The 14177-nt window shown below is 49.2% G+C and overlaps 1 protein-coding gene across 3 annotated transcripts in view; it reads right to left on the minus strand.

Moving 5' to 3' along the window:
- Window positions 1-10253: 10253 nt before the first annotated feature.
- DOK5 (docking protein 5) overlaps window positions 10254-14177 on the minus strand; it is a 106665-nt gene continuing 102741 nt past the window's right edge. For 2 of the 3 annotated variants that reach the window (XM_040981044.1, XM_040981047.1), the window contains exon 8: window positions 10254-10837. In XM_040981044.1, the coding sequence (XP_040836978.1) occupies window positions 10773-10837 (65 nt within the window). In that variant the 3' untranslated portion in view covers window positions 10254-10772. The remainder of the gene's footprint in view (window positions 10838-14177) is intronic. The other variant, XM_040981045.1, reaches the window with a different exon arrangement.

The following is a 14177-nucleotide window of genomic DNA, read 5'->3' on the forward strand; positions in this document are numbered from 1 at the left end:
CTAGCCGTCCCCTCCAGTGCAGGATTAGTGGAAGGCGTGTGGAGCTCCCAACAACCAGACTTCCGCACTCCAGCACCCTGGCCACTGTGGGGTATGCAGAGGCGAGAAGGATGGCCCAGGCACGAAGAGTCTGATGAGACTTTGTCCCAGTGCTGTTGCCTCTCCAGCTACTGTGTGTTCTCAGAGCAACAGAGTGGGAGAAATGATAATGACCAGGTTCATTTGCTATGTCCACAGGCAGTCTCAACAGAATGACTCCTGCTGGAATGGGACAAGCGTAGCACGTTTCTGGAAGCTGGAATTAAATGCTAGGTGCATGCAAAGAAAATTTTGACATCTATCCTCATTACATATGTGCATTTTCCATCAACATTTTGTACGTGTATGCTCTCCAGCACGTCTTTGGAATTTCTGAGCCAGGAAGGAGAATAGGTTAGAATGGACGTATCCAACAGCAGAAGAATGAGCTTTTGGGCTGTCCCCTGCAGAAAAGCAGCACTGATATTTCTTATGGAATTTGAATAAGTTCATATAAGAGAAATTTCTTCTTCCCCACTGGCCACTTTGCTCTTATCACAGCAGGATTCATGGCTATGTTTGTCTCACATTCACTCGCTGTATTTTTCTGCATGCAGTTGAAAAAAAATAACCTTTTGTGTAGGATATTTACATACAAATTTATTTCTGAAGTTAATGGCACGCTACAAAATCAGTGTACTGTGATGTGTTACTGTATAAATAGGGAAATACAAATTTTCTAATACCCAATTGCTTTTTTTAAAAAAAGTGAGATTATAACAGTAGAAAGGAAATCTCTGCTTAAAAAAAATACACCAACCAACTCAAATTCTGACACCTTCTTCCATTGAAAGCTGGTTAAATGGGTCTGTTTTGTGATGGTTGACTGGTCATTCTGCTTACAAGATGGGGTTTTCTAAACAGTCCTATGGAACAGTCATTAAATGAGGGATGCTGGCATGTCACAGGACTTAGGAAAGGGCACATGGGTCTTAGAGATTCAAATGAAAGTGACTGCTCTTTTCTCAAAAGAGCGAGCTCTACCCTGACAGAGCTCGTGTTGCTCCAGCACGCTACACAACTTTTGAACCCACACTCCCATGAAGCAACCATCAGCTCATCTGAAGTTGAATTCAAACTCCGGTTTTAAGTATTTAGCATTACTACCTTTCTACCCTTTACCACTGCTCACATCCAGCCCCCCCTGCCCAGCGAAGGGACCAGCAGGGTCACTCCAGTCTCAGTGGCTGACCTTGGTGAGCCATCAGAAAGGTTCACTGTTCCTCAAGGAAGGTCAAGGTCAAGGAGAACCATGTGATTGCATGTGTAGAGGGTCCCTCAGGGGTTTAGGATTCTGATTGGTTCAGTTCATGGCCATTTCCTGCTTCCTAACTTTGATCACTTGTTATGTGCCAGTTTTCACTTCTGACAAATACTCAAGCCCGTGAACATCTTATGAGACAATCTACAACACTCAAATTTAGTAACTTCTCAGTATTAATATGCTATATCTTTAAATGTGTTTGTTTTTAATAGAGCCAGTGCAGGCTGTAGACATAATTGCAAAGATAAAGATATTCCCTTCCTCCCTCCCACTTCCCCTTTCTTCAGTTTTTCAGAGGATCTTAAATCTCTGTTATAGTCACCCATTGTAACACTAGAGGGGAAATCAATGGGGAGGGGAGGGAACTTTGCAAGGGAGACAGGAAATCCTAGAGACAATTAAACTGCATCATAAAACAAAAATTTTACAATTAAGAAAATACACAAATGCTATGACATCTTGAAAAAACTTATATTCCAGTAAATGCCTTAATGCTCCATGTAAGGGCTCAACGAGTAAAAAGAACCTAGTATAGAACAAATACAGGCAGGGACAAACATCAGAAATCACCATTTCTCCCCCCAGACAGCAAATCTCATGGTAATCATTAACAGGTGGCCTAACAGTCTTAGCCATTGATTTGACAAGTGTAAAAGCTTGACAAAACTATAGTGCAGCAAGATAGATATTTTTTGGTTTTGTCTTTCAAGTTTTTCCATTTGTACATATCATATCTGGTTCATTTCACTCAGCTTGATGTCCTTCAATTGCATCCATTTTGCTGTAAACTGTAAACTTTATAGCCAAACATTCCATTGTGTATTATATCACATTTGCTTTGACCATTCATCTGATAGATGCTCTACTGGATTCCCTGCATCTTTCTCTTACAACCTTGATCTAATGACAATATTTAGAAGTCCAGTGTTCTCTCTGTACTATCATGCCGCCTTCATGCCATTTCATTGGTGCCACTGGATGGGCAAATTCCCAAAGCACTTCATATTGAATCATTTCACTATCTCCAAAGGATTTTCATGAACTCCTGTCAATGACCACAGTAGACCTGATCAGCTCTGGGGATAAAACTGCTGCTCCTGCTTTGTACTGGAGACAGCTCATGGAGACAAGCAGGCTTTGGCAAGAGCCCAAGTTTGAACCTAGGGCAGAAGGCGCGCTCTAGGCTGGGAATACACAAGCCAGTGGGAAGTGCTCCGTATCTATCCCATGACAAAAGCAAGAGGAAGTGGGGAGAGCCATCAGTAAGAAGCTACAGGCAAAAAGCAAGCCTTAGTGCCCTGACGACACCTAGGAGACAACCTTAACTCAGATCCCAGCACCTCCTTCCCTCTTCTCGCTGCCTGCTTACAATCCTACCAGTCCAGCAACAAGGATTTCTGCTCCAGAGACAGTCATCCTATTCAAAGATCTTCCTCCTTCCTATAGCCCCACCCACTTACCTACAGCCTTGGGAGGTTCAATAGACACTACTCAATCCTTCCCTCCTCAACTCCGATGCTGTAGATGTGCTGTGCAAGCCCTGGGAATGTGGTCATCACCTACAATAGCTCTTTATTGAGGAGATCTCTCTGGGTCTCGGGAGTTGGGGTTTAGTGTAAATAGCCATAGATTGAAAGACAGTCACCACCAACTGCCCTGTTGCCTTAGTTCAGGTTGCAATAAAGGTCCAATGCCTCTTCATATATCCTACATTATGTGTCCTGGATACAAGCTTCTAGGAAATTCAGCACTGAAACTCTGCTTAACGACAGACTCCCCCAGGAACCTCGAGCGGCATCTCCCTAACCTCACTGGGGTGAGACCCTGGCCTCAGCCTGAACCCGGGCTCTGCACTGACATTTCCTCCAGGAACCAGACACCTGCCTTTCCACCTTCAGAGTTAGTCCTATTGTTCTGCTCCTTTCTTCTGATTCCAAGTCAGTCAGAGCACCGTCAGAGCCAGCACAGAAGCCTCCCCAGGACCACACTGTGATCTTCATCTTCAAAGCTGCCCTGCCAGGCCTCAGACTGGAAATTTGCATAACCGCTAAAGGAAAGTAAATTTGGGGGCTGGCTGCCTTTGATAACCAAATGCTCCTCTGGCTTTGTTCTGAAGGCACCTCTCTAAAAGGAATTCAGTGAGGGGAAAATAACTAGACTGCATTTGGCACAGTGCAGTCACTGTGACTGGCTTGGGGTCTTTGCTTCAAATGGAAATCGAGTGGCTTCTGTGTTCCACCCAGGTCAATTGAGTGGCTGGACTGGACTTCGGGTGTCAGCTCTAGGAGGGAGCCACCTGCAGAAGCAGGAGAGAGGTCAACACAAACCAGTCCCCAACCTCACTCAGCTTTCATCCTGCATAGGTCTGGCTCCATGACTCCGCGAACCAACGCCCAAACAAGAGGGCTCCTTGTTCAACAATCTAGAGAAAGCACCCTCCAGAAGGGAAGTAACATGTGAAGCACCTATTCTTTTTTCTCCCATTTTTCCCCCATTTCACCCAGTTTTTATTTGCTGCTTAATGTCATTGTCCATACAGAATTAGATGTTCGTAACTCATAAGTTGCATTGTCATCTTTGTATTGCACCACATCCACCGCAAATGTTAATGTGAGAACACAGGGACAAGGCCTGGGCCCCTGGGCAGAGGGAACTGAAGCTAGTGGGACATGGCCTGGGTCCCCAGGCAGAGGGAACTCTGAGGCTAGTGGGATGCTCATTGTTCCAGAAAGCCCTGCTGCTGGGACATCCCACACTGCTAAGTCAATTCACTGTGAACTTCACAAAGCAGACTTCTGAATATTCACGCCACCTTCTCAGGGTCCCAGAGGCACTCTGCACCTTCCCCAACAAGCCATTGAAAGGGACTCTGCTGCTCCAAGGAAGTGAAGCCCTCTTTTATAATCCCTACCCCCCTCTATCTGGGCAACCACACACACTTTATCCCCTTCGCATTCTGTTCTCTCTAAAATAAAGTTAGCTCTAACTAGTTGCCTCATCCCTGTCTTTGAACCCTAAAATCCTAAAACCTAACACCACCTCAGTTCATACACACATTTGAACAGAACAGATGGTAGCCCACAAAAGTCCATGTTCCCTTTCCTCCTTCCACCTTTGGCCAACCAACGAAAAGGAAATAACGATGGGAAAGACACTCCGGTTTGCTCCATCTTTACTGTGATGTCACTTGTAGCCACAATCTGAACTGTAAGGATGCCCCCTCCGAGCATCTGGGGCACCCTGGTACAGTCCAAGGTCCAAAGCATAGAACTAGGTCAATGATGGAACGCAACTGTTATGAGCAAGCTGGCACCTAAGCCCTGGGACCGAGTCTATTTCACATCCTGCAGGTCAGGTTTAGGGGCCAAGCAGAGCAGTCACCTGATGGAGATGGGAGTTGCATATTACACAACGTGAACAGAAGTTTAACAGGGAACCAGCACTGAAGCCCTGGTCATTTGCCATTGAAGCTTACCGCCTTACACCATGGCTTCACATACTCCCTGCTTTGTCACCGTCCTCATGTTCACTTAAGAAATATCAGGGAGCACCTGCCCAAGTCGGCAGAGAAGTTGCTAAGTCAAACTGAGCGCCACCCTTAGAGCTTCCAGAAGCCTGGAGGCTCTCACCACAGACAACAGCAATTAGGAAGTGACAGGTGCTGTGCATAAAGTGAGCAGAGTTCTTTAAAGGTGAACAGCTGGAGACTAAATCAGATGTTCTGAGACAACCTTCATGTAAAATACAAGATCAGTAAATCACAGGCATGCATGTATATATACATTCTCAGATAACTACCATGGAGACCAGCATACGGGGAAGGGACGATATGTTGCAGAATACACCTCTACTCCCCGAAAGAGGACTTACTGACAGCAGGATACCAGGCTATCTGCCACTGTCTATACCTACAAAGCCACGATACACTTCCGTGGCAAAACGCGGGAATTGTGCCTGATGCTGAAGATGTGTGGAAGAAATGGTTGAAGGAGCAAACGGGGAGGGGGTTAATCTGTCAAACCATAATAGGGAAGACAGTGATAATGTCATCAGCTGCCAGCTGCCGCTGGCCTGGGGGTCTCAGGCAGAACCTCTGAGCCCTTGGAATCCAAACTGAAGTCTGAAGCTTTAACACTTTTGGTAGCTTGGAGAAAGGCAACAGCATCGCAGAAAGCAGTGACTCGTGTGGTGGGCGGCAGCAGGCCTTGCTCACAGCTAAAGCGACCGGCCCTTGGAGCCTGCAAATTCCACAGCCAATACCAGCGAGATGTGCAACACACTGGGGTCCCGGCGGCCAAACGGTGTCCTACAGAGCAGAGTACCACAGACCTGCCACGCAAACGGTGTTTGTGGCAGGGAATGAGCTCGGCTGCCACAGCACAAAAGCCATCACAGGTGAGACAAACAGGCAGGACCAATCGTGTGCTGATTAAACATTGCTTACCAGAGCAGGGAGCAGAGTGGTTTCAGCCGCAGGACCAGCCTGAGACGTTCAGGGACTTCCCCCTTTTGTCTCACTATGGAGTTGGTCTAGAGATGGTGCTTACCTCCTGGGGAAGCCCCTGAACTGTGGTCCGAATGTGGTCTAGGCAGCTAGCGCGGGGTCCTAGTCGCAGCTGCACCTTCCCTGCCTGTACAGTGCTATCTGCGCACCTGTGCACCAGGGAGGCCCCTTGGGGCCACGTGCCTCCTAACTTCTTTCTCTGCTTGCCTCGCACCCTTAGCCTGGGCTCCCGACCTCCTGGTCCCCACACCCAGCACGTGCTTGCCTCCTGCGGACGGACTCTAGGAACAAAATAACAGCAATCTCTCCCTTTCACCCTTTTGCTTTCCATGTACTTTATCACTTGTTTAAGCTATGTTGGCGCCCTGGCTTAAAATGCTTTTCAAGTAAAGGCTAGAACCTAGAAATACATATTTGGTCCAAACTCGACACTAGACCACCACAGTCCTCCTGCTAGGAGTTTTGTAAACCAGCGAATATGAACAACAGGGAGGCCCTCAGCAAGCAGCAGAGAGGACCCGTGATGGCCACCCTGCTGAAGCCACTGCCTTCAAGCAGACACTCACTCGCATTTCGGCAAGTTTGGAATGCACTTTCGCGACCTCGCCTCATCTCCGTGCAGAAGGCCAGCACCCGCCATGACCCGTGCCCAAGCTACTCAGCAAGCGCATGCGCACAGCAAGGACCGCCCATGCTACCTCCTCTTCCCCCATCTCCCAGGGCTAAGATGCAGAAAATCCCAGTTCCGTACACTTTAGCCGGCCACCCCGCTATGTGGAAGTGGTCCGAGGCCATCTCCGCCCTGACAGATCCGTCAGACTCCCTCTAGGTCTAAGGACCTCCGTCCCTAACTTATCTTCTGTTTTGGAAGGGGAGAGAACACAGCATTTCCCAAGGCCAAAGCTAGTGAAGGTGGTGCTGCAGGGGGCTGGGGAAAGGAGCCAGGGGGGCAGACCCGCGGCCGGCTCCCCCTCAGCATCACCGGCCTCGTTAGCAGTAGCAGCCGGCTCCCTCCCTGCTTCTTTGCTCCTGCTGCCTGTCTCTTGGAGACTCTGCTTTGCGTTCACAAGCAACTCCTGCCCGAATTTCCCCCCATTAAAAAGAACAGGCGAAGCCCTTGCACTTCAGGCATCTCCGAGAAAAAAAGAAAGTCAAACGCAATCTCCTTATTAGTTGTTACAGTAACAGCAAAAAAAATACCTCAGACACACACACAAAGCCAAGAGAAAACCCACTTTCGGAGCTACAGTCACACACTTCTCGCGTCCTGTGTGTGACACACAGGGTCGCGGTCTTACCTTCGTGCCAGGACGCCCACATTCTTGCTGCGCGCCAGGAAAGTGTCTGCCCCGTCCGCCCGCCGCGAACCGTGGTGCTTCCGGCCGGCGTGGCGCTTCCGGCCTGGTGCTTCCGGCCGGCGTGGTGCTTCCGGCGGCCTGGCGCAGGTATCTTATATACCGTGACGCTGGCCGCCAGGTGTCAACACTTACCTGAGGGGCCGGCTGCACGGCTATTACCTCAGGGTTTCTCAGAGCGAGGTTTTGTGCCACCTACCAAACGCATTTTGAATTTACCTAGAGAATCTGATTAAACATGCAGGTCCCGAGCCCCTGCTCAGATCTGCTGAGACAGGTGCCAACAGCGTCTGAGATCTGCGAGCTGAAGGCTAGGGGGAAGAAAACAGGACCTGGCGTAGTACGCACAGGGCCCGGCCTTGGCTGAAGCTAATCAGGGTAGATTGCAACCAGTTCACATTGAAAGCATCTGAAGGCTGAACTCCATCAGAAACAGGCAGTCTGAACCACCATTTAAACTACGGAATGCAAAACTTCAATTGGAAGGGGGAGGTGTCAGATTTGCTTGCTTCACAGAAATCTGGGAACACTTTTTTGGGGGGGTTGTGTCAAAAGGAAAGATGATTTTCTCAAAAATCGAAACTGTCTCAAGAAGAAATAGTGAAAGCTCTTGGTTGAACGGAACACCTCTGTTGTCTTCAGCTTTGTGGTTCTGGTGCAGTTGGCTGAAATACCTCGAGCCTGCAGCCAGCCTTCTGAAAGGCAGGGATGCTGCTGACATATCCACATCTGACATGAAATACTTAGAAAACAACCAGTGGATTTCCGAACTGCAGAGGGCACTTGAGTAGCCGCTGCCCAGTTCTGCCTGGCACTGGAGCGCATCCCCCTCCCCTGGGCCCAGACGGCACCTAGGGATATGTCGGAAATGTCTCGAGTTCATCAGCGCTTCCCAACTCACCCCCGGAGTGTGGCCTCTGGGCTCAGGCGATTTGCAGGAGTGGCACGAATGTTGAGTGTTTGGTTCAAACCATGTACAAAGCCACGGTATCTCACACTGCTTAAGTGTTTACTGTGGAGGTTGGAGATTTGGAACAAAACATTCAAAATCATCTCAAATCACCATTTTCCTCATTGAAGGCTGGAGATGGGAGTGCTTCCATTTCTATGTGAAACTAATACAGTGTTTGAGGTTCATGAAACCTAGAACAAGTGTTCTAAAATGCACCTGTGGAGGGATCCAGACTGCCGTTGGTTCCTGTACAGAGTTTTGTTGAAATGTCACACCTCCTGTCTGCTTAGGTGCCATCTGTGGCCACTCTCGCATTCCGGAGGCCACAGGGCCCGCAAAGCCTTTCCACAACAAGCTTACTCTGCCCGGAGCCCTGTGTCTCACACATTTACAGGGCAAACTCAGGAAACAACTGCTGCCTGGGTTCAAAGGTGAGTTTCTTACACAGCAGGAAACAGATGTTGCGCGTATTAATTATTCAGGGTCCTTCAGGCTGTTTCCCCATCTGTAGAATGGAGATGATACTGATACTCACGGCTCCGCTGTGGGAATTAAATAACGCAGCTAAAGCCCTAAGAATTGTGCTCTGCAATGAACAAAAGCTGTTAGAAAATCTCACAGAACTCTCCTGTTATTATGTCTTTTCCTTAAACTCCTAAAAGAGCTTCTCACTTGTAGTTATAACTGCATTCAGCAACATTTCTTGGCACACTCATTAGCTTGAGACTTGCTTCAGCAATTTTGACTTCATTAACATTATCATTATTTCTTTAATTCCATTTCTATTTTTTTCCAACGAATTCCCCTTTTGGCTGCAAGGCCCCCGGGAACGAGGGAGCGTCTCTTATAAGACAGTTTTAAAAGAGACAGCAAATAAGGACAAGATCAAGCCTAGAAAGTGAACAGTGAGTGCACTGGCAAGTGTGCGTGGCAGAGCCAATTTCTCAGGATGAAAAGCTGCACACCTGGGGAGGCGGGATGACTGTGCATGCCGTGAGAGCCGGCGGGGGGCAAGGAGAGAAGACACGGTCCCTGCAGCTACGAGCACTAGACCACTTACAAATCCCTGGTCCACTAATTAATTGTTAGCTGAACTTAATCCTGCTTTTTGCAGTGTGTCTCAACCCATGCGTAAAAGACCTCTTGACCAGCATGGTCTGTGGAATCCCAGCGGACTCTGATCCAAGCGATGGGGCTCGGCACACCTGATTTCCATCAGGTTCCATTCATTAGACACAGGGGTGTCGATCTCCATGATCATGTGTGTCTATTTCTTTTTATTCATTTGAGAGGCAGAGAAAGGTCTTCCACCTGCTGGTTCACCAAAGACCCACAGTACCTTCAGCCCCAAGTCAAGAGGTCTCCCTGGGTCTTCCACATGGGTGCAGGGACCAAAGGACTTGAGCCGTTCTCTGCTGCCACCCAGGCCCGTCCTGATCCTGTATTTTACCTGGCATGCTTACCAGCGACAGAGATGGACACTGCCCCTGCTCCATGACACGGACTTCCAGCAACTCTAACTTCAGAAGCTCACAAGATTCAATTCTCATCTGCACTCCCACAGTGAGGAAGCCTGGGGAACAAGTGACCTTCCTTTTAGACACCAGCCCGCTGCCCCTCGGGCCTGTCCAGCAAGTATCACTCTGTATTGTAACTACGACTCTCTTTCCTTGTCTGCACTCCTCTGGTAGGAAGCTCCTTGGCAAGCAAGGTGGGTGTGCTTTTACTCTCTGTACTGCTGGCCTCCAGCACTGCCCTGGAACTGGTAGGGGTGCATCACAGCTGGGGCTTAATGAACGAGTGAGCAAACGTGGCCAGTGGCTGGATTCATTTTGGACATAACGCAGAACCTTGCTCACAGCTCCCGAGGGGGACTTCCACTCACTTTTCAGAAAGGCAGAGGATTAGAGGGAAACCACAGTGTCAGAATCCAAAGACTGTGTGGTGAAGAATGGTGCTTTATTTTAAGACGTCTTATGAAGCTTTGTGGAACAAAAGCACGCTTTCTAGAGAAGGACAGGGGAGGCGGAGGATGAGAGAGAAGCCGGAAGCCAGTGAGCCACACGGGGGAGGAGACAGGGGTCGTTTGGGGGGAGTTGTGAGTATTTACCGGTCAAAGTGAGTCGCAGCACTGGGTGTAGCTCTCTGACAACAGAATCGAGGGTGATTTCTGGTAGATAACCGGGACCAGGGGACTAATAATTGGAACATGGTGTAAAGAAATAACCAATAATTAAGAGCCATTTTATTGTCAATACTGACTGTGGTACAGCTGAAACACTCAGAAGGAAAACCGCAAGAATCCACAAAAGGACAGAGTCCGAGCAGCGCGGGGGACACGGCATCTACAACAGAAAACCATTTTGTCGCATTGACTCCGTTCGCCCCAGCTGCGAGAGACGATCACCAAGTCGGTATCTATAGAGCACGTTGCAATTACGCTAACACGTAAAAAAAACAAAAAACAAAAAACCACCAGACTGTATTGCAGAGTTTCCCGATGGCCACACAATTAGCCAGGACTTGAGGCCGCTTCCCTCGGTCGTGGCTTCTCTTGCTGTCGCTCCGTGACCTCCGCTTAGCCGATGCACCTGAGTGACCTGGCGCTCCTCGGTGCTGTCAGTCCTCAGATCGGTAGGCGGGGAAAGTTTCCGTTCTGTGTAGCTTCAGGGGACTGCCGACACCTTTCCCAAAAGGAATACAAAAGCAACAGTTAACTTCCAGGAAAACCCACAAATTAGCCAAGAACGTGTTTCTAGAAAACGGATCCTTGACATACGCAGACCTTTGTCTGGAGACAGGCCAGTGACAGCCCTGAGAGCATGGCGAACGTGCCGTGTGCAGGTGACCTACACCCTGAGCCACGGTCCCTAATCCTTCACTGTACCAACTCCTTCATTCACGGTGTCTGGGGAAATGAAACTGTGTAACACTAGACTAGGAGAATTTATGGTTTGGATAGTCTTTGGAAAACGGGTCAGAAGTAGGATATGCTTCCACTAAGCCATCTTGTTGAAACAGTGGAAGGAGATCCTCTTTTGCACAGGTGTGTTAGCAGGGAGCTGGACGCTAGCAGAGAGGAGATGTGGCCTGTCTGCTGCACAATGCCCACCCCAACAAGGGCTGACAAACTCCACTTGGCATTTATTATTTCAGATTTAGCTTCCAAATAAAGCAACACCAAGAAAGTCACAAAGACAACACACAAGAACACTACTGGCCCTTTTGTGATATAACACAGTGATTAGCAAACAGCTCAAAGCAGCCACAGGTAGTAAGTGACAAATGGGCAGGACTGTTCCAATAAAACTTTATTCAGAAACACAGCGGGCTAACTCACGCCCACAAGCCAGGGTGGGTCCTCTTTGTAGTGCTGCACCCTTGATTTTATGAAACAGAGATGTTTGACTGCCATCTGCTGGCCGCGTCCATAGTTGCAGCCTCCTGGATCTAATTCTGGTGGGGACATCAACTGGATCTGGGTTACCATGGCAGCTTTCCACTCATATTGCCCCGTCCCCATTCTTTCATAACCAAATGCAAAGATCAAAGTGTGGTTAGACCTGGAGAGACACTGAAGCCAAGTGGAGCATATGTGCTGGTCCACCTGCGTGCCCAAGCAGATTGTTTTCAATTAGGGGACCTTGGTGGCATGGCCTATGTTGGCCTTCTCTTGTGCTGTCACAAACAGCTGTGACCACAGCCCACTCCCACCTGACCTTCCTGACACAAATCAGGAACAGAAAAATGCATTGTTGACCCCTCGCTGGTTTCCACAGGATGGCGAGTAAACATCAACTTTTCCCTCCCGGCCCTGCTGTTAAAGCCTTCAGACTGGTGTGGTCTCCCGGAAGCTACTCAGGCCCCAGACCCAAAGCAGGCCACAGGGGACGCCGGGTGGGGATCGTCACAAGCCTCTAACCCAAGCCACACACAAAAAAAGGAACCACCAACCAGTCACACAGGTGCCAGGCACAGAGGCGGTGATTAGGATTAAAAGTCTTCAACATAAAATATTCCAAGTGACTAAAAATCATCTCTTCCAAGCTCCCAGTTTGAAGATAAATTCCATTCTCTGTTTAGCACCGCATGCTAGTGCGCACACACACACACACACACACACACACACACACACACACACACTGGTGCAGAGTAGAGGTGTCAAGGGCCTTTGGCTATTTGAAACAGTTTTCACAGGCAATAAAAAAATCATCAAGTTAGAAATGAACCTAAAGGCCTGGCCTGGTGGCCTAGCAGCTCAAGTCCTCAACTTGAATGCACCGGGATCCCGTATGGCGCCAGTTTGTATCCCGGCTGCTCCACTTCCCATCCAGCTCTCTGCTTGTGGCGCTGGGGAAGCAGTCGAGGACGGCCCAAAGCCTGGGACCCTGTACCCGTGTGGGAGACCTGGAAGTGCGCCTGGCTCCTGGCTTCAGATTGGTTCAGCTCCGGCCATAGCAGTCACTTGGGGAGTGAATCATCAGAGGGAAAGTCTTCCTCTGTCTCTCCTCCTCTCTATAGATATCTGACTTTGCAATAAAATATATATATATACACACACATATATATATCTTAAAAACACAAAAAGGAAAAGAAATGAACGTAAGTTAGTAGATTTCCCAATCCTGCCTGTGATTGCCTTGGGGGTCAGACCAATGATCTTTCCAGCCTTCCATGGCCTGCAGGCCAGGCATTCCCCACCCTCATACACAGAATCAGCAATAATGGGTGGGAGTAGTCTTCTAAAAAAATCCAAGTCTTTAATAAAGTTTGGACAAATTCCCTGCAGGAAACAGAGCACAGTCGTGTCAGTGCAAACCCAAAACCTTCCGTCAGGTGCACAGCAGGTGCACAGCCGTCACCTGCACTTTCACAATAACTTCTTAAACTCCCTGAGTTTTCAAGAACAGCAGCTGGCTGCATCCATGGGGTGCTGACACCACGGAAACGGCTCCTGCCATGAGGGCTGGGTGGATGGCTGTGTCGCTGAAGCACAGGACAGTAATGGAAGGATGTCCCTCATACAAAGGGGGCAAGCTGGCTCGGCGTGGGCCACATCTGCGACCTGATACTGTCTGGAAGGAGTAATGTTAGTTTCTCCAAAGTTGCCACCTGCTGCTAGAATCCTCAAATTCAGCATGGAGGCCTCATGGCCTAGAGATGGGAGCTCGGGAGGCATTTCACTGCCAGGCCAGGCACCGTCAGACCACTTCTCCTTGTGGGAGGGCCCAGACTTCCTCTACAGGTAAGCTCATCCAATGGATCAAAGAGCTCTGCACCTGCAGTCTCCCGCCCGCTGGCCTCGTGACCTTGAGCAGGCATTGCAATTCAAGGGCGACTGCCCAAATTGCTGCCAAGAGAACCCATTAAGGCAAGGTGGAAGATGCCAGGCACACACACACAGTGCCCTCTCCAATTTCCTAGCTGTTTGATGACACGGGTGCCCACTTTTCCTTGGTTTCGTTCTGAAACAAGTGATGCTACCTTTCAGAGCGATGCCAGCAGAGGGCTGTGAAAGCATTGCAGCAACAGAGCATCCTGGGCAGGGGGCAAATGTTTCTAAGACGTCAGGGAATCAGGGGAGCAGCAGGCTGAGGCCACACCCCCAAGCTCACGTGAAAGGGGGGGGGGCCTGACTTCCTGTTTGGCTGCTTGTTCCCTTACAAACACTTGATCTGAAAGATGCCCCCAATCTGCCACTGCCAGGCTTTGGACCCCCAGGGCTTCCCCTCACACCTCCAGCACCTGAGGCACCCACCTAGCTGTCTCCTCACTCCCTGCTGCTTCCTCTTTGTCTGAATGCCTCAGGACACTGCATCTGCTGATGCCTCCATGCAAGTATTCCCTTCGCTCTCACTACGGCTGCCTGTTCCAGACTTAAGGTCTCCGAGTAAACATGGAAGCTTCCAGCAAATGTCCCATCTAAGGAAATTCCTTTGTCATCATTTTCCTAAAACCAGCAGCTTGGCCCGACTTCCTCTTAATTATAAGCCATTTTGTCTCCAATGTTACAGGAACCAAACT

This window comes from Ochotona curzoniae, unplaced genomic scaffold (genome assembly GCF_017591425.1).
Source record: "Ochotona curzoniae isolate NIBS_2020 unplaced genomic scaffold, NIBS_Ocur_1.0 contig_3520, whole genome shotgun sequence".
Lineage (NCBI taxonomy): Eukaryota > Metazoa > Chordata > Mammalia > Lagomorpha > Ochotonidae > Ochotona > Ochotona curzoniae.